The sequence below is a fragment of the Phasianus colchicus genome, chromosome 3 (genome assembly GCF_987193195.1).
Source record: "Phasianus colchicus chromosome 3, bPhaCol1.hap1.1, whole genome shotgun sequence".
NCBI classification, from domain to species: Eukaryota; Metazoa; Chordata; class Aves; order Galliformes; family Phasianidae; genus Phasianus; species Phasianus colchicus.
Window position 1 is genome coordinate 83,304,222 of NC_143438.1, and position 25,366 is coordinate 83,329,587.

Here is a 25,366-nt window from a genome sequence, read left to right on the forward strand (position 1 = left end):
ATCCAAGCAGACAAGCATACAATATAGACATTGTTCCGTCCTCTCAGAAACTGTTAGCTGACTTGTCATCATACTGTTTAATAACAAAATTCTGTCACCTTGCTCAGCTAAAATGCAGCTCCTATGAAAACAGCTAGTTCAGAAAACCATTACTTGTTATTTTGATCAAGTGTTTCCTGACAAAAAGTTTCAATATTCTACAATGGTAAGAATAAGCAATCTAGCTCTCAAGTTCTAGCTGTGCCCAGGCATCATCCATCTGGAATCCTTCCCCTGGTTTCCTCCCTGCCACTACACATCCCTGAACTTCTCTGAGCTTCTGATAGAAAGTGGCAAAGCTTTTCTTGGGTTCTGTCTCCACCCTTTTTCATTTAGAAAGTTCCCACAAGGATCATTTAACTTAGTGCCCTCATCACAACTTTCCTCTTAAAAACTTCAAGTTTTTCCAGCACTTCCAAGTTAATGTAGTCTTTTGTGACTTAACCTCATTTATCTCATTTCACACTGAGTAACCTCCTTATTACAGGCCCCAAAAGCAGCTTTCATAGACTACCTGCTAAAGACAAAAACTGATAACATCAAGTTCTGCCCAGCTCATCTTTGCACTTGGGAGGAGATTCTCATACATATCTGGCAGCCTAGTTTATTTCCTGAAAATTCTTTCTATGCTGCTCAAAACCATGGAAATGAGGCTTTTGGCTAGAACATAGTAAAGAAAAATTGAAAACAGAACTAACCTTCAAGCTCCTGTTGATTTTCAGGTTCATCACCTCCTTCAATTTCCTTCTTTTCGCAGGAATACCTATCAAGGTTTTCCTAATGAAAAGGAACAAGAAAGATCAGTCAAAAAGTGCAGAAAATCTGACATACACATGCCTGCTGCCTACACAATAACATTATCAGAGGATTCCATATACACACAGAAATACATTAACACACAGGAGCAGTGAACAGGATCATGATTATGGCATCTACAGTTTGTAAAAGGAATATCTGAACTAAGCTGGGTCGTACTTGCAGAGGTTAAACACTTACCGTGTATTAGTTTATAATCCAACTGCATGGCAAAAATCAAGGAAAAAGAAACACCCTCCTAGCACTGGTAAGAAACAAAACAGAACAAAAAAAAACCACCCAAACAGCTCAGAGGCAGGTGGGAGATGCTGCATCAGGTACTGCAGACATCTCTGTTTGCATTTTGTGTTCCTAGGCAACCTGCGCCTTGAGGAGGGGGATTGGAACTGGTGACCTCCAGAGGTCCTTTCCAAACTCAACCACTCTGTAACTTGGGGGAAATAAAAAGGAATTCAGATCTAAACAAAAAAATCCAAAGGCAAATTTTAAACATCTTAATAGTCTATGTGCCTATAGTTCAAACACATGTAATTTAATAGAGAAAAATTAAGAGTAAATATGGCATATAATTTTGATAGTGTTGAATTTAAAGGGCTTCAAGATCCTGAGAAGAAACACAGGAAACCATACATTGCCTTTTGTTAAATTTGCCAACTATAAGTGTTCTTGAACACGATGACAAAGAACATTAAGGAATGAAGGAAAAATGGTTAAGTTATACAAATGGGATGGAAAGCATAATTCAGGCAATCTTTGTGAATTCAGTCCTCAATCAGAACTTTTAATAAGACTTCGAGTAAAATCTCAAGTCCTGAAACAAGAGTTTGTTTGACTGGATCTTGTTTCAAACGGATTTTTAAGGCCATTCCAAAACCATAAGACAGGTCAGAAACTGTAGTACAAGACATGCATGTTAACAGCTCTGTGTTACCTCACACCTTCTGCAGAAGACATTTCTTCCACTCTTAAAGGATGCCTGTGGTACCATATCAACAGCTCTGATTAGAGAGCAAAAATGCACAATACTGCAGTGCAGAAAATGTGTTATCCTTGACCAGTAATGAATTCTTTGGAAGAAACTTATTTCAGCTAAACTAAAATTACTATTAAATTACTTGCCTATGCAAAAATATTCAACTTATGCAAAAATTATAAAATAAATGAATACTTACTTTAGCATTGTTGAACACCCCAAAATCTTCCAAGCCCTTTTTATGGCGTCTACGCATCTTCTCCATGTCATCCATTTTTTGCAACACTGCTTCTGCAGTACTAAGAAAAAAAGTTAACATGTAAGAGTAGAGATAGGCAAGTACACAGAAAAATTAAAATGGAACACAGCTTCAGTACAACATTTTAGTATGGCACGCAAAATCAGAAGTCATGGACACCAAGCTGAGTTCTTAAACACTAAGAAAGAAATGATATCAAATGTTTATTTTTATTTATTGATTTTACACAGATTGAAGAACAAGCACTTGAGGATTTGCCAACATGCACCATTTTCACATTTATTTTCCCTCTTGCTGAGCACAATTAAGAAAACGTATATGAATGCAGGAGGAAAGTAAGAATTCTGAAGATCGTAGCATGACCATTATAAAGAAATTATGATAGCATTACAACCATGCAGAGCAGCTTGAGTACAATTAAAAACTACCAGTCATCTTTACTTAACTGACACAAGCTTCCTATTCTTCCTGTAACTGTAATCCACGTTTCTTGTTTTTCCATAATTTTATGTGCTGGAAAAATAATCCCTGCTGCTGTCACATTTTACAAATCTTTTAGACAACAGTGCCAATTTGAGCTCCAGAATGAGAGGAAAGTCACAACTAGAAATGCAGAGTTACTACATTATTTCACATTGGCTGTATGAAATTTTTCTTAGTATCTCACCCAAGAGTTACGTATAAAAGTTCACTAGAAACGAAGACATCTGACACTAAGAAAACTACTGAAAACATTATGTGAAATCTAAGGAAAACTGCAATGTACAGCTACCATTTTGGGTCAGAAAGCAACACAGAAACCCACGGAACCCACATACAAATGGTGCTAAGAGCATGAAGATTCCTCATGCCATACCTCTCTCTGTTGTCAAGAGAAAGACAAAGTCCATAGGCAGTATCATGTCATAGCATGAAAGCTTGCTAATAAGGCTCATTTAGTAGGTTAGCAAGGAAAGAACACTTACTTTGTTATGAGTGCATCAAAGAGAACAGACTGATTTGTAGTAGTATAACGGCTTCGTCGGACCTCCAAATCCCCATCTTCTTCATGGATTTGCTTTGCAGCTTTTGCATCAGCTCTGGTTTTTAGTGTCCTTGTGACTGAAATACAGTAAATACGTGAAATATTTTGAGACAGTAAAGATGTGATTCCCTTTCTTTCACAATTGCTCTTCTAAAATATAAAAACAAACAAACAGAAAACCTGAAGTGGATTTTTTCTTTAAATACAGATTTAGAAGTTTTTGTCACAAGCAGAGCACTCAACTTAGTGCTTGTTTTGAGCATATAGTCTACTTAAAATTGTGACCTAAACAAAAACTTTAATAGATTGAAAGCTTCCAATAGAGAAAACTATAAATATTTCTCTAAGGTGTTTTACTCCATCCATCTAAAATGGTATCTAACAGCATTAAATTTTTTTTTTTTTTTTTTTTTTTAAAAGGCAAGTCTTTTCTTAGGATGCAAGTGTTTTATTGCCCTGTGTAAGTATGGATCATTTTTGTTTTCTACATCATGACACAACAGCTTAAGAACTGATATATAACAATATAAGTAAGAACTATTTCAAGATATATAAATATATATATCCAAGTGCTGGAAAACTCCAGCTCTTGCTTTCTTTAAAAGCCTGCCTAGCATTTAACATAGTCATTCTTTTGCACAAGTTTGTTACTTGCACTGTCACTGAAATACTGACCAGAGGACACTGGGAAGGTAATAGCTACACCATGGTCTTAGTATGACAGCTATGATTTGATCTTAGTTTTATAGTTAGCAATGACAAGTTTGAGACTGCTAAATAACAGACTTCTACAATCAGAACAACAGCATATGAAATGCTCTATTTCAGGCACTTGCCCTGGTTTAGCCTATAGGTAGGACACTGCATAGAACTAGTGGATTTTCCCAGGTGTCAGAAGGTGATCTATCTGCACCAAGTGCTGCTTTCCTCAGCACTGCAGTTTGGTTCCAAGTTAAACCCATGAACATTTGGAAGGTTTCACTGACATCAGCACATTTGTGCACCTCCTGATCAAATTACTTTTTAAAGTTACATATAGTATAATACTGTAGTAGTCCCATCTATTTGACAGTACAATTGTCAATTATTCTGTGTCCTGCAGACTCCAGAAATCCCACGCAAAAGAGAAACCTAAGGTAAGGATCAGATTCCTCAATGCTTAAGAACTAGCTGGAATCCACACTGCATTCTATTAATTCCTTGAAAGCCTGGGAAGAATATCTTCCTATGTGCAGGAAGTCCACAGGAAATTCACTGTCTTTGAAACACACTAATTTTGGCTGATGAGTTTCAAAAGTTCTGGGGCCAAGTGAAATAGACAAAGTGAACAATTGCCATCCTCCTCAGAAACCAGGCCAAATAAGAATCCTAGTGAATTACAACTGCTTACCTTCCTTATATTCTTCTTCTTTCAGGTCAGACTTTGGCTTTGTCAATTGCCTACAATAAGAGAGAATAAAGTAGGGAGAAAAAAGTTACTGTATCAGCCCCATTAAGAACTGGGAACTTCACTGCCTTTATCATCCAGTACACAAAGAAAAGCCCTTAATCTACATGCAGGATTCAGATCCCAGATCTATTGTGTAACATATGCACACAGTTCTATACAAACATACATTTTCTAATGTGCTATTATGCTATAATGGGATAGAAAGTACAGCAATAATATCAGGGGGCAAATTCTTTGGTTACAGCAAATGAGAACAAGCCCCAACACAGCAACTGTGGACACAAACATGAAGGAAATACAGCTGCTTACCTTTGGAAAGCCTCAGGTACAAAGGGATCTCCAGAGAGATATCCCCACCTCCACTGCCAATCCTTAAATGAGGTCTGGGAAGGGGTGGATCCTGGTTCCACCCCTTCTGGTCACTCAGCTACACTGCATACAGCTGAGCCCCCCAGGGTTGGCCCTGCCTTCCCAGCAGGAGCTCAATCACTGGTTCAGGCTGTGACTTAGCATTTCCACTACACGTGCTAATCTTGAAATCTCAAAATATGAGCTATATCGCGTGAACCAAAGTGGAAGAGAGACCTCCAAAAAGTTGGGAAAGGATGCATAGTTTTTGGACAAGACTTTCCCTCTGACCTCAAAGTACTGACAGTGACATTAACATACCCAGAGAGCTCTACAGGTTCTTACCTGTAGACTTACCATTACAAGACTCACTGGGTGTGCTTTCACTCTTGCTTTTCACTATACACTGAACACAGATTAAGTGTATATAAATACAGTACCTTCCAAAGTGTCTCCTATTTACATTTTCACTCAATATTTCCATACTTTTCTCAAAGCTGGAATCTGAACGCAAAGTGATGTTTTTTCTTATTGGTCTTAAACAGTGTCCATGGAAACATTCCATTTTGCCAGAGGAAAATCTCTATGAAAAGAAGGAAATAAGAATACATTTATTGGAATCGTATTTATTCATCTGAGAAAGAAATTCTACCTCATTTACACAAGTTAATTCTTCAACCCTCCTGTCTTGACAGTGAGGTAGACACTGAGCCCAATCAAAAATTCAGAAAATTTCACAGCTAAAGCTCTCCTCTGTCCATCAACTTCTTGTGGATAACACAAGGTTAAATTCTGCAATAGAAAAAACAACATTCCAGCAAAGCCTTTTACAAAAACATACTATTTGACAAAAAAAAAAAAACAACCCACATTTTCAATTTCAAAATTGGTTCTGAGGAAGAGTCTAGCTTATAAAACACTGTATATCCTAGAATTAAAACCTATTCAGGATTTTTTCTCCCATCTCTGCTCCACTTATGACTGCATTGCAACTCAGATTTCCCAAAGGGCTTCCCTCATCCACAGAAAAGCAAAGGGAGCCAAAAAAACCAATTTGACACAGTAACCTTTTCCATGTTTATGTGTCTGAAAAATCTCATACACCTTGCCAAGTACTTCCATTAAGAGCTCTGTCCCCCCACAGAAAAATAAGAACAACGCTCTCAAAGCTTAGAAGCCTTTTTATTGCCATTGACCTTCTTCACACTGCTACTCCTGCAAGGATGATTGCCATGTTGATGCTGTGATGACTCTGAAAAGGAGCTCATGCTGTTTACAACATAGAGGTTCACTAAGAGTACACCAAACTAAATGAAGAAAGGAAGAAAATAGATAAGATTCTTCTACTTCTCCACGTCAACTTCACTATGAGCTATCAAGACAATGACAGGAGAGTGGTCACTAGCTGAGAGCAACACAGGGCTCATGGGATGCTAATCACCACAGCCTGCCCTGTCTTCTCATTTAGCACTAGTCCCCAGAGTGAGGAGCCCTCTGTGTTCACCCAGCCCAGCCCCTGCTCAAGCAGGGATATCCAGAACAGGGTGCCAACAACCATGTCTAGGTGGCTGATCTCCAAGGAGAGACCAGAGAGAAACCTCTCTGGGCAATTTGTGCCAGTGCTCAGGTACCCACACAGCACATAAGTACTGACTGGTGTTCAAGGGGAGCTCCTACGTCCCACTGGCCTCTTGTCCTGCCATTGGACACCAATGGAAGAGCCTTGCTTTGTTTTTATTGCGCTGTCCCTCCAGGTACTTATATATGTTGGTAAGATAACCCTGAGCATCCTCCTGGCTGACCAGGCCCAGCACTCGGTCTCTCCTCACAGCAGAGGTGCTCCAGTCCCGTCACCTTGGTGGTCCTCCAGTGAACTATCTCCTGGTCTTTCTTGTATTTGAGGGCCCAAAAAAGGACTCCAGGTGCTCAGAGCATACTCTTCACGCATACGTGTGCAAGTGCTAACAGTCACAGAAGGGGACATCTGTCATTACAGTCCATGTATCTTTGATGGCAGCAAGTGGAGCCTAGAGCACATCCACATCGCACATGGGTGTGTACATCAACACGTGCCAGCACCAACAACCTTCTGCATAGCTGGCAAGCAGGATAAGAGTTTTGAAACAAGGTACTGCAGCAGCCACAACTGTGGACCAGATAATGGAGACACGAGGGTGTTTACACCAACTGCTGTGCTGGGGGACAGTTCCTGGAGACCATAGATCTGGGCCTGCTAGCAGAACCCCAGGTGTGTGGGTGTGTGTCAACTGGGAGAGCAGGTCAACTCAGGGTCAGTCACTGGCTTGTCTGAGGCCAGTGGCATGCTGCACCCACATATGTGCAGAGGGGTCTGAGTACCAGCAGCTGGATTCAAGGCTGGGCACCTTTGGGATTCACATCTGGCTGCTTGGGAGACCTGGGAGAAGCTACAGATACGTGTAGTGTACGGGACCAAATACTGCAAGGATCTGTGTTGCAGGTGAGCTCAACCCTGTTCTTAAAAATGGGTTTTCACCCTGATCAGCCAGAGGGAAAAGAAGTATGCTGCATGGACTGTTCACAATCCTCTGAGCGCTGTGGTCTCCGTCTCTGCTGTTGCATGGCCAGTCACACGTGTTCATAGCAACATGTATTCCTAACAGGAATATTGTTTGGCTTCAATTCTGGGCAAACGGTGCTGCAGCACCCTCACCTTCGCAGAGCGACTGCATTCCACCACATACAGCACTTTCACAGGAGAATCGAAGTTTTAAGGTGTTATTTCTCAGTAACATAATCACTTGTGAAATCACACTCCAATGTTGGGAGCAACTCAGGGACACAAAGTTTACTTAAGCTTCTAAATATGCCAGTTGAAACTGCTGCATTGGGTATTTCTACATCGACCTAAAAGTAAATCTTACTTGGGAGAAAACTTGAAGGCTTCCAGCACCAGTTAAAAGTGACTGCAGCAATATGCCACACACACCTCTGAGCTGAATTCCAAATTCAAATAAGAACAAACGCTTGAAGAATGCCGTATTGATTATTAGGGAAAAAGACAATGTAATGAGTTGGGAAATCTTCCTGCGCATACTTTTGCATTTGTTTTTTTTTTTTTTTTTAAAGACTTCTCTGTAGTAACTTCAGTGGCAAACAGTCGTCCTATTTCTTGATAAACTGTGCGACCCTTCTGTCTTCATTTTTTCCTCAATTCAGGAGGATGCTGACAAAACAGTAACAATGTACACTGCTAACTCTGACCATCTTCCCCTCCCAGGACAGCACTGCAGTTCAATGCGGGACAGAAGCACGAGGTTAACTCCAGCAAGCTGCCAAAAGAGCAGAACTAGCTCATATCAGTTGCAGAAAGCTGAAAAAACACATCTGAGGAGTAAAGTAAGTAGAAAGAAGCAGATAAACCAGAACAAGAAGGAAACTGGATGAAGGAATTTTGAAAGTTACTTTCCTTGTTCCATAGGAAGCGATTATCAACAATTGTTTCTCAAAAGTTAGCTGTATGACTCAAAAAGGAACCGACTGTACGCTGAAGTGCCATCAGAGCACACAGGTGTGTTTAGGCTACAAGGCTGTGAGCTCTGGTGCTGAGCACCCATGCAGATGACTCATAAAGAGTCTACAAAAGGGCAAGTTTTCACCTTGTCCAGACAAAAAGCAAACTGTGGAGCACACAGACCTCAAGTACTGCTCACAGTACAGTGATCTTGCTCAGCCTGGGGAGTTTTACTAAGACTGTAAACCTATGGATGCACATCTTCCAGAGGAACAGTAAACACTCGTTGTCTCCCATGGGACTCCTTGAGCCTGAGAACTTCAGAGAAGATAAGCCCAGCAGATTCCAGTTTACCTTAGACTTTCTGCTATATGCTCTTTAACCTGTATAAAGAAAATAAACTGAATAACTTGTAGATGAATGACTTGGTGATATAACTGCAACAGCTGCTACCAAGACTTTGCACATCAAGCAGTTAGGGAAATGACATCAGGACTTCATCTTGGTTCCAACTGCATGTTCAACCCTATCCTTTAGGACACTCCTACATGTTTCTGCAACCCAAGTGCTCCAGCAAAGCCTCACGGGTCCTGCGATGAAAGAATGACTCTATGCCTTGAAGCACATTTCTGCTAAGAGGGAAAAGAAAAAAAAAAACAAAACACAACCACAAAACAAAGAAAAACATTACAACTGGTTTCATAATAATGATCCTATATTCACTGCAGTGATTATGTTCACGTTGAACTTTCCCGTTGCCAGATGTTTTCTTCTGCCTGATTTTACATGTGAGGGAAGGCAACACTGCGGGCAGCCTGAGACCACGGAGGCTTCCACAGCCATTTCTTGTACACAGCGCAAAAGTGGGGATTTTTAAGCAGACTCCATGGCTGCTTGTAAAGAAAAGACACCCCAAGAACTTCTTGGAATGACCTGAAGTTGCACTAACGGAGGTTCAGGTTGGATATTAGGAGAAATTTCTTCTCAGAGAGTGGTGACGCAGTGGCACCGCTGCCCAGGGAGGTGGTGGGATCACCATCCCTGGAGGTGCTCAAGAACCACGTGGATTGGCACTGTGGACATGGTTAGCAGGCACGGTGGGATGGGCTGATGGTTGGACAGGATGATCCTTTTCCAGTTTTAGTGATTCTATGAGTCTTCACAGAATGGCCAGGGTTGGAAGGGACCTGACCTCAAGGATCACGAATCTCCAACGCCCCTGCCACATACAGGGCCACCAACCTCCTCATTTAATGCTAGACCAGGCTGCCCAGGGCCCCCTCCAACCTGGCCTTGAACACCTCCAGGGACGGGGCATCCACAACCTCTCTGGGCAGCCTGTTCCAGCACCTCACCATTCTCTCTGTAAAGAATTTCCCCCTGACGTCCAACCTAAATCTTCCCTCCCTAATCTTCCCTCTTCCTAGCTTTACAGTCTTGAGAAGACAAATGGGTCCCGACGCCCAGAGGAGTTCTGAGACCACAGAGCACCTTCACGGCAGCTACAGATCACCTCAGCGCTCACCAAACTGCTATTCACGCTCTTCTTGCCATCAGAACAGCGAGCGCTCTCTCTACAACCCTAACCACAACGACTTCAAAGTAAAGACATCCCTAAAATCTCTCTCGGGCCACTTTTTAGGTTAAAAAAAACAAACCACAAAGCCAATCAGAACGAGGCTCGCACGGGACAGGCAGGAAGCAGAGCGGGCGCGGCGGAGGCAGAGCTCGCAGAGCGCCCTCTCGGCGCGCTCCCCCACACCTCCGCTCGCAAGAACACGCGCTCCAGCGCCGACACCGCCGCGCTCCGCATCGGGCGCACCGCACCGCGCCGCGCCGCGCCCGCCCCTCCTCCCAAGCCCGGCCCGCGCGCCACTCACAGCCGATCTCCCCCTCCTCTCCATCCCTTCGGACCCGGCGGCGACCGAGGAGCTCTGCGAGCGGGTCCAGGTGCGGCGGGAGCCGAGCGCGGTGGGCTGCAGGGAGATGAACTCGGAGCTGGAGTCCATGATGGCGAAGGGCGGCCCGCGGCGAGCGCCGCTGCTCCGCAAGACCACCATGGCGGCGGGATCCCTCCGCGGCGAAAGCTTCCCGACGCCCTCCCCACTCCTTCGCCGCCGGAGAACAGCCTCGCCGCCGGCACGCCGCCGCTCCGCTCCCCGCGTTTTCAGAGGCTCCCTGGGTCCGCTCTGCCCGCGGCCTCTTTTTCCTCCGGCCGCGAGTCCCAGCCCGCCTAGCGGAAGGACACGCGCGTCGCGCTGCGTCAATTTGAGTTTCGGCGCGGAAACGCCGCCGCGCGCCACTCGGGCGCCACGGGATTGGCTGAGCGACGCGCTCCGCCAGCAGGGGGCGTGGCTTCCAGCAGGGGGCGTGGCTTCCAGCAGGGGGCGTGGCTTCCAGCAGGGGGCGGGCGCTGTGCCGCCGGCTGGGCTCGGCCATGGCGCGGCCGTCTCCGTCCTCCTACCGGGCGGCGGTGCCTCCTCGGGCTGCCTGCGTGTACACCAGTTGCTACTGGTAAGGGGAGAACCGGGAAAGGCTCCGAGGGCGGGAGGTGGCCGCAGTATGGCGGCGCGCGGGGCGGGCCCTGAGGCAACGATGGTGTGCGGCAGCGGGGCCGCGTGAGGTGGAGAACCGCCCGTAGCGGAGTTGGGTCTGTTGGGAATGTGGGAAGGAGGAGTAAAAGCCCCGCCTTCGGTGTTTTACAGCGAAGAGAACGTGTGGAAGCTCTGCGAGTACATCAGGAGCCAGGATCGGTACCCTCTGGAGGAGTTCTATGCTGTTTTCATATCCAACGATAGGAGGATGGTGAGCGGTTGCAGTCTGAATGCGGTGGAGGCTGTGAAGATGTGGTTGTCTGAGGTGCTTGGGGTAAAGGGAAGAAGCGTGGTGTCCCAGTAGGTGGTGGGGAAACCCTGCCCTGTCACCTGGAAGTTGAGAGGAATGATGGGATAGTATGGTTCAGAACAGTATCTGATGCTCCTAAGAGATAGGAGCTAGCAAAAATATTCTGACTGCAGCAGTGAGAGAAGGTGATGCAGTGGATCATCGAGATTCATCTGTACAGAGCTGGAGTGTTTCATCTCAAATCTCTTGACTTTCAGATTCCACTCTGGAGACAGAAATCAGGGCATGGAGATGAACCTGTTGTCTGGGTAAGGCTTTCTGTTTTCTTTCTTTTTTTGGTATTTAAGTGCATGTTTGATAATTGACATTTGCACAGCCATATGTGGGCAGTGTTATCCCACTGTAACATCTGCATATCAGTAAAATACTTTTTCACTGTGCAGACAGATAACTACTGGCACAGGTTGCCCGGAGGCTGTGGAGTCTCCTTAGAGATCTCCAAACATCTCTTGGATGTGGACCTGTGCATCCTGCTCTGGGTGTCCCTGCTGGAGCAGGGGTTGTGCCACTTGGACACTGAAGCTTCAGCCATTCCATAGTTCTGTATCAGCATTTATTATTTTTCTGCAGCAGATTTATTAAGAGCCTAAGTCCAGTGCTCCTTTTTATTGCTCATAGGAAAATAATAGTGAGCCATAAACCTACAAGTGACATAATCACGACCCTAGCTTTGAGCAGATTTGCTTGTGTTGGAATATGAGCCCTACATAGCTGAGAGGTGATGGGTTTAGTCTCAGACTTGAGTAACTCCCCCATATTGCACAGTGGATGTCTCTCTCAACACAGGTTGAAATGAACTCTGGAAGAATAAATTCCCCAGTACTTATTAAAAAGTGATTCGCATGGGACTTTAAAGATAGAAAGAGTGAAGCCTTCTGGCTACAGAAATCTTAGATCTTACACAGCCTATCTTATGCAGGGAAGAAATAGCTGGCACTAGCATTTACTTACAAAAGCTTGTCTGTTAAAAAGGAGGGTTGATTGCTGAACCAGGCAGCAGCCCAAGTCAGTCTGAGCTCAGATGGAGTTTTTGTAAAGCTTGAAGTTAATTTTTTCATGTACTCTGTAACAGACTTTTCTAAATGTTGTTTTTGCATACAGTTGCATAGGTAGATTGGTCTGTGAAAATAGCTTGCCCGAGATCTTATTCATTCATTTCTCAACCCTTTGTGCTTAGGGTTGTTCAATATTTAGTGTCAAAAGACAGAGCTTCAAACTTTTTGTGAGTGGATTTATTGTTCTCTGTAGTAAACTGCTAACTACCCTCAGTTTAACTTTGGAAAGCTGCAATGTAACAGGCAATGTAAATAACTCCAGTTTCTCTAAGCCTCCACCATGCCTGTGTTACTTATGTGCTAAGGAATAAAATAACTGGTATAAGGAGTAGTTCAGCTTTAGTTTGGCTGTCCAGGCTTAAATCAAAGGAGGCTGTAAAGAAATGGGAAGAATACCAAGGTTTACTGAGGAATAACAAGGGTGAGGTGCCATTAGGAATCCTCTTTTCTGGTGGCAGAGGTGTCTGGGCCTAAATTTCAAGTACAGAAATGATGTAAAGAAAAGGAGCTGTAGCTTCTGCTTTTAGGAGAATTTTTTTTCCTCTCTCTTTCAGTTTCTGATAAACAGCTGTTTAAATGATGAAATTCTTCTTCTCAGGACTACCATGTTATCCTACTTCACATTCCGGGTGGAGAGCAGAACTTCATTTATGACCTTGACACTGTGTTGCCATTTCCGTGTCCTTTTGAGATGTACAGCATGGAGGCCTTTAGGCCGGATGACAGCCTTCATCCAGAATTTCACAGGTGCTGACAAAAAAAAAAATAAAGACCATGGGTGGTATTTCCTGGAGACTAAGTTGAAGTTCTGTCTGTGGATAGACAATGACAGAAGTTTCTGCTATATTTCAGGAAACTAAATGCTCTGCATTATGTTTCTAAAGCTCTTTACCTAGGAGTTGCCATCTTTTAGTTATCAAAAGCCCTTCTCTTCCCTGCTCTAGTTTCTTGGGAGCTAGTTTGCTGCTTGGCATAATATTTCTGAGTTAAGTATTTAACTAAATTAATGCTGTTCAAGAGAAACAAGGGCTCTTGTTCAGAATGTCTAATTAATAACTATGACTAACAAATACGTGACAGTGATATTATATGCACACATCATTTGATACAATTTTTCATCATTTTAATATTATTTATTTATTTGATGCACTTATTTGATTTTATTCATTATTTCATGATTGTTTAGGAAGATCAGAATGATTCGAGCAGATGTGTACTTGAAGACATTTGCTTCAGACAGATCTCATATGAAGGATGCAAATGGGAAATGGCAGAAACCTCCTCCTTCATACCCTTGCATTGAAACTGCTGGTAAGATGACATTTGTGAAGCATTTGTCTTTTCTGAACACAAAGTCTAGCATGCCTCCTGGCAGTTACCATTGTCAAACATTAATTACTCAGTTTTCATAAACTGAACAGAGAAGAGTGGTTTTGTGCTATCATTACAATAGGGAGATGAAAGAAAGGCCCACATAAGATGTTTGAAGTTTCTCTACCAGATGAATAGACCTAAGGATGCTTCTAAGGCAAATGGGCAAGTCAGCCAATTTTTCCCCAGGCACTGTGTGTTAGTTTAGATAATAGCCTGTGGTCCAAGTATAGAAACAAAGAGCTGCTATCTCTTATTCTATATGGATTCTTAAGCCATACTTTCCACACAGCATGTCAGCTTACACTAAACACATTTGCCAGGCTGGCTTTATATTTTCTCTCATTTTGTTCCTAGATGGAGAAAAGCATAAAGTTTAGTTTTAAAAGAGTTTGCCATTGTTGTGTGTTTGGTTTGCTCTTTCTGCTTTTTAAATAATACAATGTTAATTTTTAGAGAAGGTGAGTCAAAGAAATACACTTTGTATTTAGAGGTAAGTTTATTATGGTTTTAAGTTGCAGGGAACTTAATTCACAGTCTTTGCATTGGCTTCTAAGAAAAATTTGTGTTTCAAACTAAATATAAATGAGTTATGAATGGGCATGAGAGCACAGATATCATTTCATGGAGCTTTAGGTGTTTTTAGACATTCCAGGTTATAAAGCATCTCAAGCTCTTAGTCCTTCTTTTCAGTAAAATGATATGCAGAGATGAGGTAGGAAGCAGAGAATGCCTAACCTAGACTGCAGTGCATGCTTCACTGCTAGCTGAAGCCTCTTAGGTACCGAGGGCTTTTTGCCTGTGGAAACCTTATTGTTGTGATAGTTGAGCATTAATGAAGGTATGACGAGTGTAGACCAGGCCAGACTGGGAAGAGATGAAAATTCCTACTCAGGTTAAAACGTTACTGCACTAAGTACAGTTGTAAAATGATCCAAGCAGTTGAAGATACACCTCCAGCTGTAATGAATGACTCTGTAGCTACAAACCCTTTAACTCTCCTCTTGACTGCATGGCTGAGCTTTGCTTTACTGATGAACAACAGCCATGTGGTCTCAGCCAACCTCCAAATAGTTTCTGTGATGTTGGTAGAAAATTAAAGATATATGAATCTTCATTCTTTTTATTCTTCATTCCTTAGTCTGTACCTTACTACACCAGAAGGAACACTCACAAGTCATCCAGTCAGACTCCTGCTCTAAGCAGGTGTAATGAGATCAGCATTCTTTAGGGCTCTCTAGTCTAGTCTTCAGCAATGCCAGGGACAGGGGCTGCAACACCTCTCTAGGCACAATGTTCTAGTATTTGACCACAGTCATGGAAAAATAATAAATGTATATTTTTCCTAATATGTAATTGGAATTTCCCATGTTCCCTGGTGAGCTGTGTTGCCAGGCTCCTCCAAGAAGGCTCTGCGTCCATCAGTATCCTCTAATCCATTACCTGTACACAGCAGTATGGTCCCTCCTTCATCTTCTCCGTTGAAGGCTGATCAGGTCTTGTTCTCTCAGCCATTCCTCAAATATCACGTTCTCCAGGTCTCAACAAACTTGACCAGAAGTCAGTGAGGAGTTTAGGTCTAACAGCTGTAGAGCAAGCATGTGCCTAACTTGTAGTGAAATCCTAGCCTTGTGCTTCAGTGATGCAGTTCTGTAGATCAGCAGGCAGCCTGCAAAACAACATGAAGGTTTAGAAAACATCACTGCCAACATGGGGAACCGGTAATTTCTTCCTTTAGAGACTGGTAAAGAAATAATTTCTCAGCATAGTTTTATCAGGCATAAAGTACCTTTTTTTAATCTTGTTTGAAAACAGTGTGGCTGACCTTTTGTTACCAGAAAAGAGCCTGAAGTATTAATGTTGACATCCATGCCAAATTCCATTGTGGATGATTGTTTTCTCCCCACCATTTCACTTAGAGTACTCTGCTTTCCATGTTAATTTGTGATTGTGTAGATTAAATTGCTCACATTTCATGTTAGAAATGACTTCAACTTAATGGCTGACAGAATTGGCTGCATATATTGTTTTAGTGTCAGTTTATTTGTGAAGCATATCTAGAGCAGAGCATTATATTTTTCTTTGTTATTGTGTGGCTGTCATTTAGAGAAGCTGCACTCATAAGCTCTTGAGAAGATGATTACAAAGGCATGCAAGGTTTTTATACTGCTTCTGTTTGATACGTGTCTTTGATGTTGAACAAGGGCTTTTTAAAAAGAAATTAAGGATTATTTTAAAAACAAACAAAAAAAAACAATGAAACCCACAAAAACACACACACACAAAAAAATAAAAATAAAAAAGCAACCCAGACTCTCATCACATCTCATTACATGCTAATGCAATTTGCTTTTGCAGCTGGCTCTGCCCTACTTGTTTACAGAGCTCGGCCTGCGTGTGTCCTTTTGACAGTGCTCTGGCCTTTGCTGTGAGTGCCAGGTGAAGCTGGTTAACCAAATTGGTGAGCTGCACACACAGTGCTTTCTCACCCAGCTTTGTGCTCCAAGCAGCTCTGCTGGAATCCTCATGCTTGAGCTGTATAGCAAACTGCTCTGCCCTGTTCCACCTGAATGCCACTGGCTTCCTGCTGGAAGAAGACAGAAGAGCCTGGTATTTTTTCTTTTTTTGAACAAGATATTACTTAAGGCACAGATTCATCATTCTTGGGGTCTGTAACCCAGCCTGGTGTTCTCTCTTGCATCTTCCCTCTACAAATTAACGAGGTTTGGTTCTGCTTACCTTAAGAGTCCTGATGAGATCAGCGCTCCTTACTGCAAGCCCATGTAAAACACAGCTTGTACAGTGCTTTTCACAATTACTCAGAACAGATGGTTTTACAGCTTGTGTACAACTGTTAACATCACTCTTAACACTGAAAAGCCTTGTTTGAATTTCAGTTCTCCCCAAGTGTGTGGTAGCACATGTGAGGATTGATTTCTAAAGGCTTTTTTTCCTTTCTAGTTTTGAAGTAATGTAAGTAGGACGGTTGAGAAATTCTGGAAGTGCTTTGTTACTTATCTGTGCAACAGACAGGCTGCTAGACAGGTTCAGGGCAGATGTCTGCCATTTCTGCTTTATCTCTACTACCAGGTAGTGGTTGAATCCTTGTGAAAGCCAAAAGGGCCAGGGAGAAAAAAAAAAGAAAAGAAAAAAAGACCAATATGAACATAAGTAGCTCATATGCACTATAACAGAATCACAGAATGGCCAGAGTTGGAAGGGACCTCAAGGATCATGAATCTCCAACCCCCCTGCCACATGCAGGGCCACCAACCTCCTCATTTAATGCTAGACCAGTTCCTCTCATTTGAGATTAGAAAGAAAGACATCGAGGCCTTGGAGCGTGTCCAGAGAAGGGCAAGAAGCTGATGAGGGGTCTGGAGCACAGATCTTATGAGGAACAGCTGAGGGAGCTGGGATTGTTCAGTCATGGAAGAGGAGGCTCAGAGGACACCTTATTGCTCTCTGCAACTGCCTAAAAGGAGGTTGTGGTGAGGTGGGGGTTGGCCTCTTCTCCCAGGTGACAGCGACAGGATGAGAGGTAATGGCCTCAAGTTGTGCTGGGGGGTTCAGGTTGGATATTAGGAAAAAATTCTTCTCCATAAGAATGGTCAGGTGCTGGCACAGGCTGCCCAGGGGATTGGTGGAGTCGCTGTCTCTGGAGGTGTTTAAGAAATATTTAGATGTTGTACTGAGGGACATAGTTAAAGGGGAAGTATTGGTGGTAGGTGATCGGTTGGACTGGATGTTCTTAGAGATCTTTTCCAGCCTTGGTGACTCTGTAATTCTATTCTGTGAAAGCCTGGATCTGTCAAGCTTACTTCGGGCGCTTTTGCACAACTAAAGAATCAAGTAGGATAGTCAGTAAAGGTACAACTAAGAACAGAAATGTTGTAGTAGTGGGGGTGGCTTACTGAAGTTACGCAGCTTTCTGTGAACCTTGGAGGCTTTGTTTCAGACTTGCTCATCCCCCAGCAGTACTTGAGCAGCTGTCATGCAGAGCAAGTCCTGTGTCTGTGAGCCAAGCCAAGGCTCAGCTGCAGCACCACTTTCTGTCTCCTGTCGGCAGAAGCCACAAGTATATCCTGGCTATTGTGCTAACTGGTAGTGCACCGTCTATTTCTTTTGGGTTTTTTTGTCCCTGCTTGGGGAAAAACTGTCAGGCTTCATTAAAAAAAATAAACCTATGCAAGAATCTCAGGATGCACCAGTTAGGTCTTATTGACTGTGAACAAAGTTGTTTTGGTCAAAGAGGAACTGCTGACTTTGTTCATGCACAAATGCAAACTAGCATGATGCATACAGCATCTGAGGAAGACTGTGAGTGTAACATAGATCTCAAAAATACATATTTTTAAAAAGCTCTGCTGCTCTTGACTTTGTGTAAGTCTTACATAAAACATGCAGCTCCTTGCTTCTGCGGAGGAATCCTCTTGGTTTGTCAGCTGTTGCATCCAGATGTCCCATTTGTAAATTCTGCTGTGTATTGTTCTTTTATCTGCCTCAGAAAAAGGACTTTCTGTTGTTCTCGTATGTTGTTGTTTTTTGTTTTTTTTTTTTTTGCTGGGCTGCTTCCAAAAGCTGTAAGGTCTAAGATAACATGCATGGCATTCAGAGATAACATATGAATAATAAGAATAGGGGGGCTTTTATCTCCTGAAATGAATAAAACATGAGAGGAGTCTGATTCCGATGGATAGTTGTCATATTGCTTCAGTGCCACCTGCTGGCTGGTTCTTAGACCATCCATTGCTGACAGGAGGGTTCTTGTTTGCTGGTTAAAGCAGCTCTTCCTTTTATTAAACTTCTGTGACAGACTGTTTTGCACTGCCACAATCCTTCTGAATGCAAGAGAATATTTCACTTCCTACAGATGTTGTGACAGCCACTTTCAAGTTACTAACAGCAGCAGCTGTGTTTGTAACTACTGGAACAATCCCCTTTGGGCTTCTTTACTATTCTCAGAATGTTATCACAAAATTATTATTCTACATAGTGCACATAAAACAGGAAATTACTTATCCTTCAAAACTTAAACTATGAGTAATCAAATTCATTTTAAAATAAAAGCATCTGGAAAGAAAAGACAAGCTGGGAATTGAAAAATAAGCTTAGCAGTTTACCTGCGAGCAAGAGCTGTTATCCTCTGCTAATTGTTCTTGAGCTACAACAGCAAATTGCTGGGCTTGTGCTAGTTTAAGTCAGCACATAATTAGGCAGAAAGTTGCCCTCTTCCATTCTTTGGAAGCAGGACCATGCTTGGCTGGATGTGAGGATTTTTAATGTGCAAAGCCCAAAAAGACTTTAAACAAGAAAAAGGTGGATTTAGGAGCCAGATCTTGCAATTGTTGAGAGCTTGGATTCAGTGAGTCGCAAAGCCATCGTGGTGTAGATGTGGTGCAAAGAAGAGAGCTGGGTGATGGCTGGCACTGCTGAGCCTGGGCTTCCCAAACATCTTCTCTTCCTCACTTGTGCCTTATAATGGCAAGCCTAGTTACATGAGGTTTTTGCAGGTGAAGCAGGTTACATCCTAGGATTTTCTAATCCATTCGTTAGGGCTTGCTCTGGTTTGGTTCTTAATCCTGAAGTGTGTGCGTGAATCATCCTTGTTAAAATAAATACTTAAATGTGACAGAAAAGCTGTAACAATAAATCCATGTGCACCCCACTCTGTTCTTTAAACTCAGTCTCTTTTAATATGTGTTTTAAAAGGTTATTTTCACAGCTTGTCAATGAGAACATACAGTAACAAGCCCACAGATAGGAAATCTCTGATCAGTATGGTTCTGAGTCAGCACAGGATGCTTGTACCAGACCAGCTCTGGAAAAGGGATATACAAGGCGTCTAAACCCAAACTGCAGATCAGAACGTTTCACTGAGCACTCTGGGATCTGCAACTGGGACAGAATGGTTTCTACCTTTCCTACTGAAGTCAGATGAGATAAAATTCCAGGCAAAAGGCAGTCATGGTTACTTTTCTCTCCAAAACATGGCAACTTTTTTTTCCCCTTATGACCTCCTTCAGTGGTTCAGGAGTTAAAAATAAGTAAAATACAAAGTGTTTGCCCCCAACCAGCCTGAGCATCCCTCTGGGCTACAGGTGGGTCTCTGTCAGATGTTTCATCCTGTCTGCATGGCATGGCCTTGCAGCAAGCAGCAGGCAGAAAGCAAAAAGCTCAGGGCTGGAAGAAACACAAACACAAATGTAAGCAGCCTGAGAAGTAACAGATTCTGGGTTTGCCAAGGGTCTGACTGCTTCTGAAACACATAAGGCAGCTCTGGATCCTGACTGCTGCTGTAACCCAGTTCCTTCATTGCAAAGGGTCCCTGATTCAGCTGAGTTTGGTTCAAGACACTGTGGGGAAATACTCTGCCTTTGAGTAGTTGGGATTTTATGAATGCAGAGATAGTAGGTGCCTGTTGCGTTGCAGTTGCCTGCTTTAGTTGTTATCTGTGCTATGGTTCTCTGACGCTCAACCTTTCTAGGCTGCTGTTGCAGGGAAAAATCTTTGTCATGCATACTGTTCTATGACTAATGATACTTACTGATCAGGTAATACCATTATTGATTATTGCTACAGACAGAGGGCGGGGTCAGGGACAAATCAGAGAATCACTGAATTGTAGGGGTTGGAAGTCCCTTCATCTGGAAATCCTCTATTTGAAACCCCTGCTGAAGCAGGTTCCCTACAGTAGTTACATAGGGAAGCATCAAAGTGGGTTGTGAATATCTCCAGAGAAGGAGACTCCACAACACCACTGGGCAGCATGTTCCAGTGCTCTGTACCCTCTAAGTAAAGAAGTTTTTTCTCATGTTTGTATGGAACTTCTGTGTTCTGGATTGTGCCTGTTGATGCCATGTTACAGATGCTGGGTATAGACATTCTTGTAGTACTACTGCACAACTTGCAGAATGTTGCTGGACTGCTGCTCAGCAGATGTGCTCTGAACTCTGCCTTTTTAAACTCAGCTTTCAGTGTTTTGTTTTGTGAGATTTTCATTACAGCTGCTACTGAAGCTGAATCAGGAACTTCAAGGTTTCACTCTTCTGCTTCTCTTTTAGATTCCAAGATGAACTTGGATGATTTCATCAGTATGAATCCCAAAGTGGGATGGGGCTCAGTGTTCACCTTAGTGGACTTTGTGTATCGATTTGGCAGACAGACTGATTGCAGCCCTTCCTTGAAAGGACAGTGAAGTAAACAAAGAAGGTGTCTCTGCTTTAATTTTGAGTCGTTTTTTTTTTGTTTTGCTGCTCTTACAGTATATTTATGAACGGTTTATATTTCTTTATATGGAAAAAGTATTTGGGGAAATCAAATAAAGCTTTTTGTTTTGTAAGAATGAACTTGTTTGTTTTTTAATACATCAAATCAGAGGTAAACATCACATTATAAACATATTGCTTTTACACCTACTATGCCCAAACTGAAAAGAGTATTTAAACACTACGAAAAAAAAACAACAAAACTTTTGGAAAAATATGCATGAACTACTGAACAGTGTAGCTCAGCATGCTGAATGTTGTTGCCTAAGAAGTGAGGACCAGTATATTTTCTTCATTATTTCTGTCACTTAGATAAATTGACCCGGTGCATCTCAATTTAGTCACTACATCCATGAAGGGAACTTCCAAGCACTGTGTAAATCCAGATAAGTTGAGGCTTCTGTGCTGTACAAGAGGAGAATTAAGTAAGTGCCTGACATTTCAGTTAAATTCACCTAATGCTAAGGGGTGCTGGAAGATGCACTTGCTTTTCCTTCTTGCATTGGCCGCACATTCTCACCTGTTTCCATATGCTTGCACTTGGCAATTGTCTGGCCCCAAGGTAATCCAGGCTAGGAGGCTAAACTAACAGAAGGAAGAAAAGGTTTTTTTCTTCCATTTAGCTCCTTGAAGCGGCTTGCTGTGAGGTCACACAGCTGCTGCTGCTGGTATAAGCAAATCAGCAGGAGCATATGGCTGGGGGGAAGGGAAAGAACAAGACTGCCCTACAGAAGGATGGAGACTACAGTAAACACTTGTGAAACACTTCAGTCTCGGTGAGGAAAAGCACAGTGACAGTTCTAAGTGTTAAGGCGATCATCTGATTTCTATCTACAGAAACATGTAAAATACAGGCATGTATTATTACCATATGTCCCAGTGGTTTCAGAGAGTTTACGCAGTGTGTTAACAGAAGAGATGGACTGTTAAACAGCTGGGGGATTGATTTGATTTCATCCAGGCATCTTTTCCTGTGCCATAAGGGCTGGCTGGCTGCACTTTCTGTTGCCAGATGCATGCAGTATGGCTGGATGCTGAGCAGATAGGTTGCTAACATGGGTTCCCTGGGAGCCAGCATCGACTCAGCAGGAGTTCAGTTGTTGCAGCACTCATCTGCAGAGTGGGAGAGCTGATCTGTAGCTTCTGGATAGAGAATAGCAGGATGGAGAATGTGAAGAGTCACGTCTTGTTTGAATGGCTTACATGAAGCGCGTCCGAAGTGACTGAATGCTCTGGCTTCCTGAGCATTCCTCAACAGAACCTTTAAGTCATTGCAGAACATGATGTTCTCATCCTTACCTACTTGAGTTTGTCAATTGATTTAAATACTGGGCTAGCATCCTGAGCTGGTGTTTGGGGGCTGAAATCTATGATGCTCCCTTTAGTGAGGCCGAGGTAAAAGGAGATGCATGGTTTAGTCTAATCTCAGGATCAAGAGAGAGAAGGAACAGATACCACCATTATTCAGAATGCACAAGTTAAATAAAAAATCAATATGAAGAAACGCTCTGTTTTCTCTCCAATCATTCTCAACAGATGCCTAATCTTACATGTAGCAGGTTCCGTATGTGTGATGGAAGCTTTCTTATGATAATTTGTTTGTAGCTCTTGTAAAAAATATGCCATTCCAGGTAACAAAAGGCAAAAGCCAGAGAACAATTACAGCACTGCTTGTGTTCCCATCACAGCATTTCCTCTGTGGCTCTTCAAGCCTGGAGGCACTTAGTAACATTGGAGAGGGTGTGCTATCAGAAAGTCAGATTCAGGAGTACACCAAGTGCTCATTTAGGGTCCCAAATACTAGGTGTAACAGAGGAGTGACTGCTCCCCAATTGCTAACAATAATTAGTGGAGACAGTTCTTTTTTTTTTAGTGCTGATTAGTCCTAATGGACCAACAGAATTTGTTCTGTGCTTGCTCCTTTCTCTCACCAGTTAACTCATATCCTGTTTGCTTTGGGGACCTTATCCTGTTTAATCTTTATGCTGACACTTGAGGCAGCCACATCAGTGTTGACTCATTGAGCTTCTAGCTGTGGACAGACAAGCGGTTTGTTCAAAGCTGCTTTGTCAAGTACCTGCAGAAGCAGAGGACATGAGAGTGCAAGCAAAGAACTGCTGCTGCTGTTTGTAGAGCAAAGGAGGCAGTGTCACTGACAGACACACTTGTGATCACCAGTGCATAAAACACCTCAGACTGAAAAGACATTTTACTGGGGGTAGATAAATGCAGTGCAGCGTACAACAAAGCATGGCAGGTACAGCTCCACTCTGGATGGTACAGCCATACAGCCACGCAGCCCAAAGATAGCATGCATGGAACACGTCCTGCTGTGAAACATGAAATAAAATGAAAGCTTTGCCATCACCTCTGGGCTGATTTGCTGGAGTGTGCTGGTGCAGCAGCATCACCACGTGCTCACCTACACTTGGTGCTACTGACAGCCCCGAGACTTTTAATCTCCCCTGCCTAGATTGTGTCCTGAGGCACGCAGCACAAAGGCATGCTGCTGATTTGCTTTCAGTATGAGGATTTCTTAATGCAGCTTAGCTTTCTGTTCTCTTTCATCCTTCTTTAGCTTGTCCTTTCCCACAGTAAAATTTGCCTGTCTTTCTGTTGTTTGTTATTATTACAGCATTTATTTGCTGAGGGCATCAGGACAGCAGCTTTTCAGTCTTGGCCACCCTTGAGTTAGGCATTGAACAAGCAGAGAAGAAAGTTCCTCACAATCCCATTCTCTCTTAGCTTCTGCATGCTGTTGGTGACTGGAAATTGTGCAATACTTTCACTGCTGGGAATGTTATGGCAGGACCCTGCTAGCCCTACCTCCATGCTGTGCACCCTGTCTCACAGGTTGGCCCTCTCACTTCCTAGGAACTACGGGTGCAGTTCTGTGGGAGGTAGGAGACCCACATCTATCCTGCTGCTTTCTCTTCTTTGCAGCTTCTCTGTAGTTAAGAATATCATTTGCTCTATAGCTAACCTCTTGCTTACCTGTTTGGGATGTTAGGAAAGGAAAAAAAATAGATGTTTTTCTAACACATTTTCTTGGCTGTTCAATTTCTGTGAACATAAACAGCCAGGCCCAACTCACAGCTGGTAAAAATGCCATTTTTGAGGCGGCCAGCAGAGAGAGCAGTCAGCACGCAGCAGGCAGGCGGTGTGGCAGCTGCTACAGTTCTAAACAACCTCAACAGCAGCACGGGGCCGACCTGTGTCTTACGGGGCTGCCTGAGGTCTGTGCAAGCTTCTCCTGAGCATCGAGAGCCATGTGGCAAAGTCTCCCCGCTGTCTGCCAAGCCTTGGGTTCTGCTCAGCGTTCACAATTCTACTGAACTGAGCGTGTAGCACCTTAGAATATCAAACTAATCAATATACAGGTTTCAGAAGCTAAATTTAGGCACTCAGGACACTGCAATATGATCTGCACTATTAAATGTACGGCTGGGAGGCACTGGGATGCGTTGATATGAATCAGATTCCAGGATCAGAGCCCAGGTCGGAACATTGTGGCCTGCAGGTCCATTCCCTCCTTGCCTGCTCGTCAGCCAGCCAGGGCTTTGTGCATGCTGTAATGCACGGCCCTGCTCCAGCCAGCTACTGTACAAGCGTCCATCTCTAGGGTCTGCTTTTCTCTTGCTATCATAGAATCTCAGCATATCCTGTGCTGGAAGGGACCCACAAGGATCATCAAGTCCAACTCCTGTCTCCATGCAGGACCACCCAAAAAAGCAGAGCATATGTCTGAGAGCTTTGTACAGACACTTCTTGAACTTCGCCAAGCTCAGCACCGTGCCCACTGTGCTGGGAAGCCTGCCCCAGGTCCCAAGCACCCCACAGTGTCCCTGCTGCTGCCACCATCACCTCCCACTGAGGAACAGATGGCCGAGGTGTGGTGGGGGTGCCCTTCTAAGATCCTTTGGATTTGCAAGCTTGGAGATCTCATCTCTTCTCAGGGTGAAAGCTACCTTGACATTTGTGTCTTCTAAGGTAAATGCCTACTCAGAAACTGGGGGGAGTGAACGCTGGTGAATTCCTTCTCCCCCTGGCTGTCTTGTGCAGGATGAAGGGTCCGTGGGTATCTGTGCAGGTTTGTGCAGTGGCTGTGCAGAGCTCTCGGCGAGGATCTGCTTTCTTCCTGCAGCCACGGAGTCCGCAGGGCAGCACTCGCTGTGCAGGGCTGAGTGCAGCTGCAGTAGTGGTTCTGGAAAATCTCTCCGGTTTGGCCTAAGATAAACAAATACGGTTGCTTAAGTATCTTCAATGTTTCCTTATACTTACAGTAGGAAATACCTTGGTTACTGAGGGCAGCTTAAACAAATCTTGCTTAGTTATCTAAGGCCGCTGGCAAGCCCCTGGGTTTCTG

The 25,366-nt window shown here is 43.4% G+C and overlaps 2 protein-coding genes across 3 annotated transcripts in view; one reads left to right on the forward strand and one right to left on the reverse strand.

Annotated features, from left to right (window-relative positions):
- ATAD2 (ATPase family AAA domain containing 2) overlaps positions 1-10,689 on the reverse strand; it is a 34,914-nt gene extending 24,225 nt beyond the window's left edge. The window contains exons 1-6 of the mRNA XM_031591189.2: positions 10,283-10,689; positions 5,350-5,492; positions 4,502-4,551; positions 3,053-3,188; positions 2,028-2,127; positions 738-816 (exon numbers count right to left, since the gene is read on the reverse strand). Of these exons, the coding sequence (XP_031447049.2) occupies positions 738-816; positions 2,028-2,127; positions 3,053-3,188; positions 4,502-4,551; positions 5,350-5,492; positions 10,283-10,462 (688 nt within the window). The 5' untranslated portion in view covers positions 10,463-10,689. The remainder of the gene's footprint in view (positions 1-737; positions 817-2,027; positions 2,128-3,052; positions 3,189-4,501; positions 4,552-5,349; positions 5,493-10,282) is intronic.
- A 69-nt stretch (positions 10,690-10,758) lies between these two features.
- On the forward strand, positions 10,759-21,075 carry NTAQ1 (N-terminal glutamine amidase 1). 2 transcript variants are annotated; one of them, XM_090137965.1, is made up of 6 exons: positions 10,759-10,916; positions 11,108-11,207; positions 11,504-11,554; positions 12,960-13,108; positions 13,548-13,672; positions 19,445-20,785. In XM_090137965.1, exons 1-6 carry the CDS (start codon positions 10,840-10,842, stop codon positions 19,579-19,581), a joined length of 639 nt encoding a protein of 212 aa, XP_089994091.1. In that variant the 5' UTR covers positions 10,759-10,839; the 3' UTR covers positions 19,582-20,785. The 2 variants fall into 2 exon arrangements, with proteins under 2 accessions (XP_089994091.1, XP_031447051.1); XM_031591191.2 differs by lacking the exon at positions 19,445-20,785 and adding an exon at positions 20,797-21,075 and having other exon boundaries at positions 10,767-10,916.
- Positions 21,076-25,366: the final 4,291 nt, after the last annotated feature.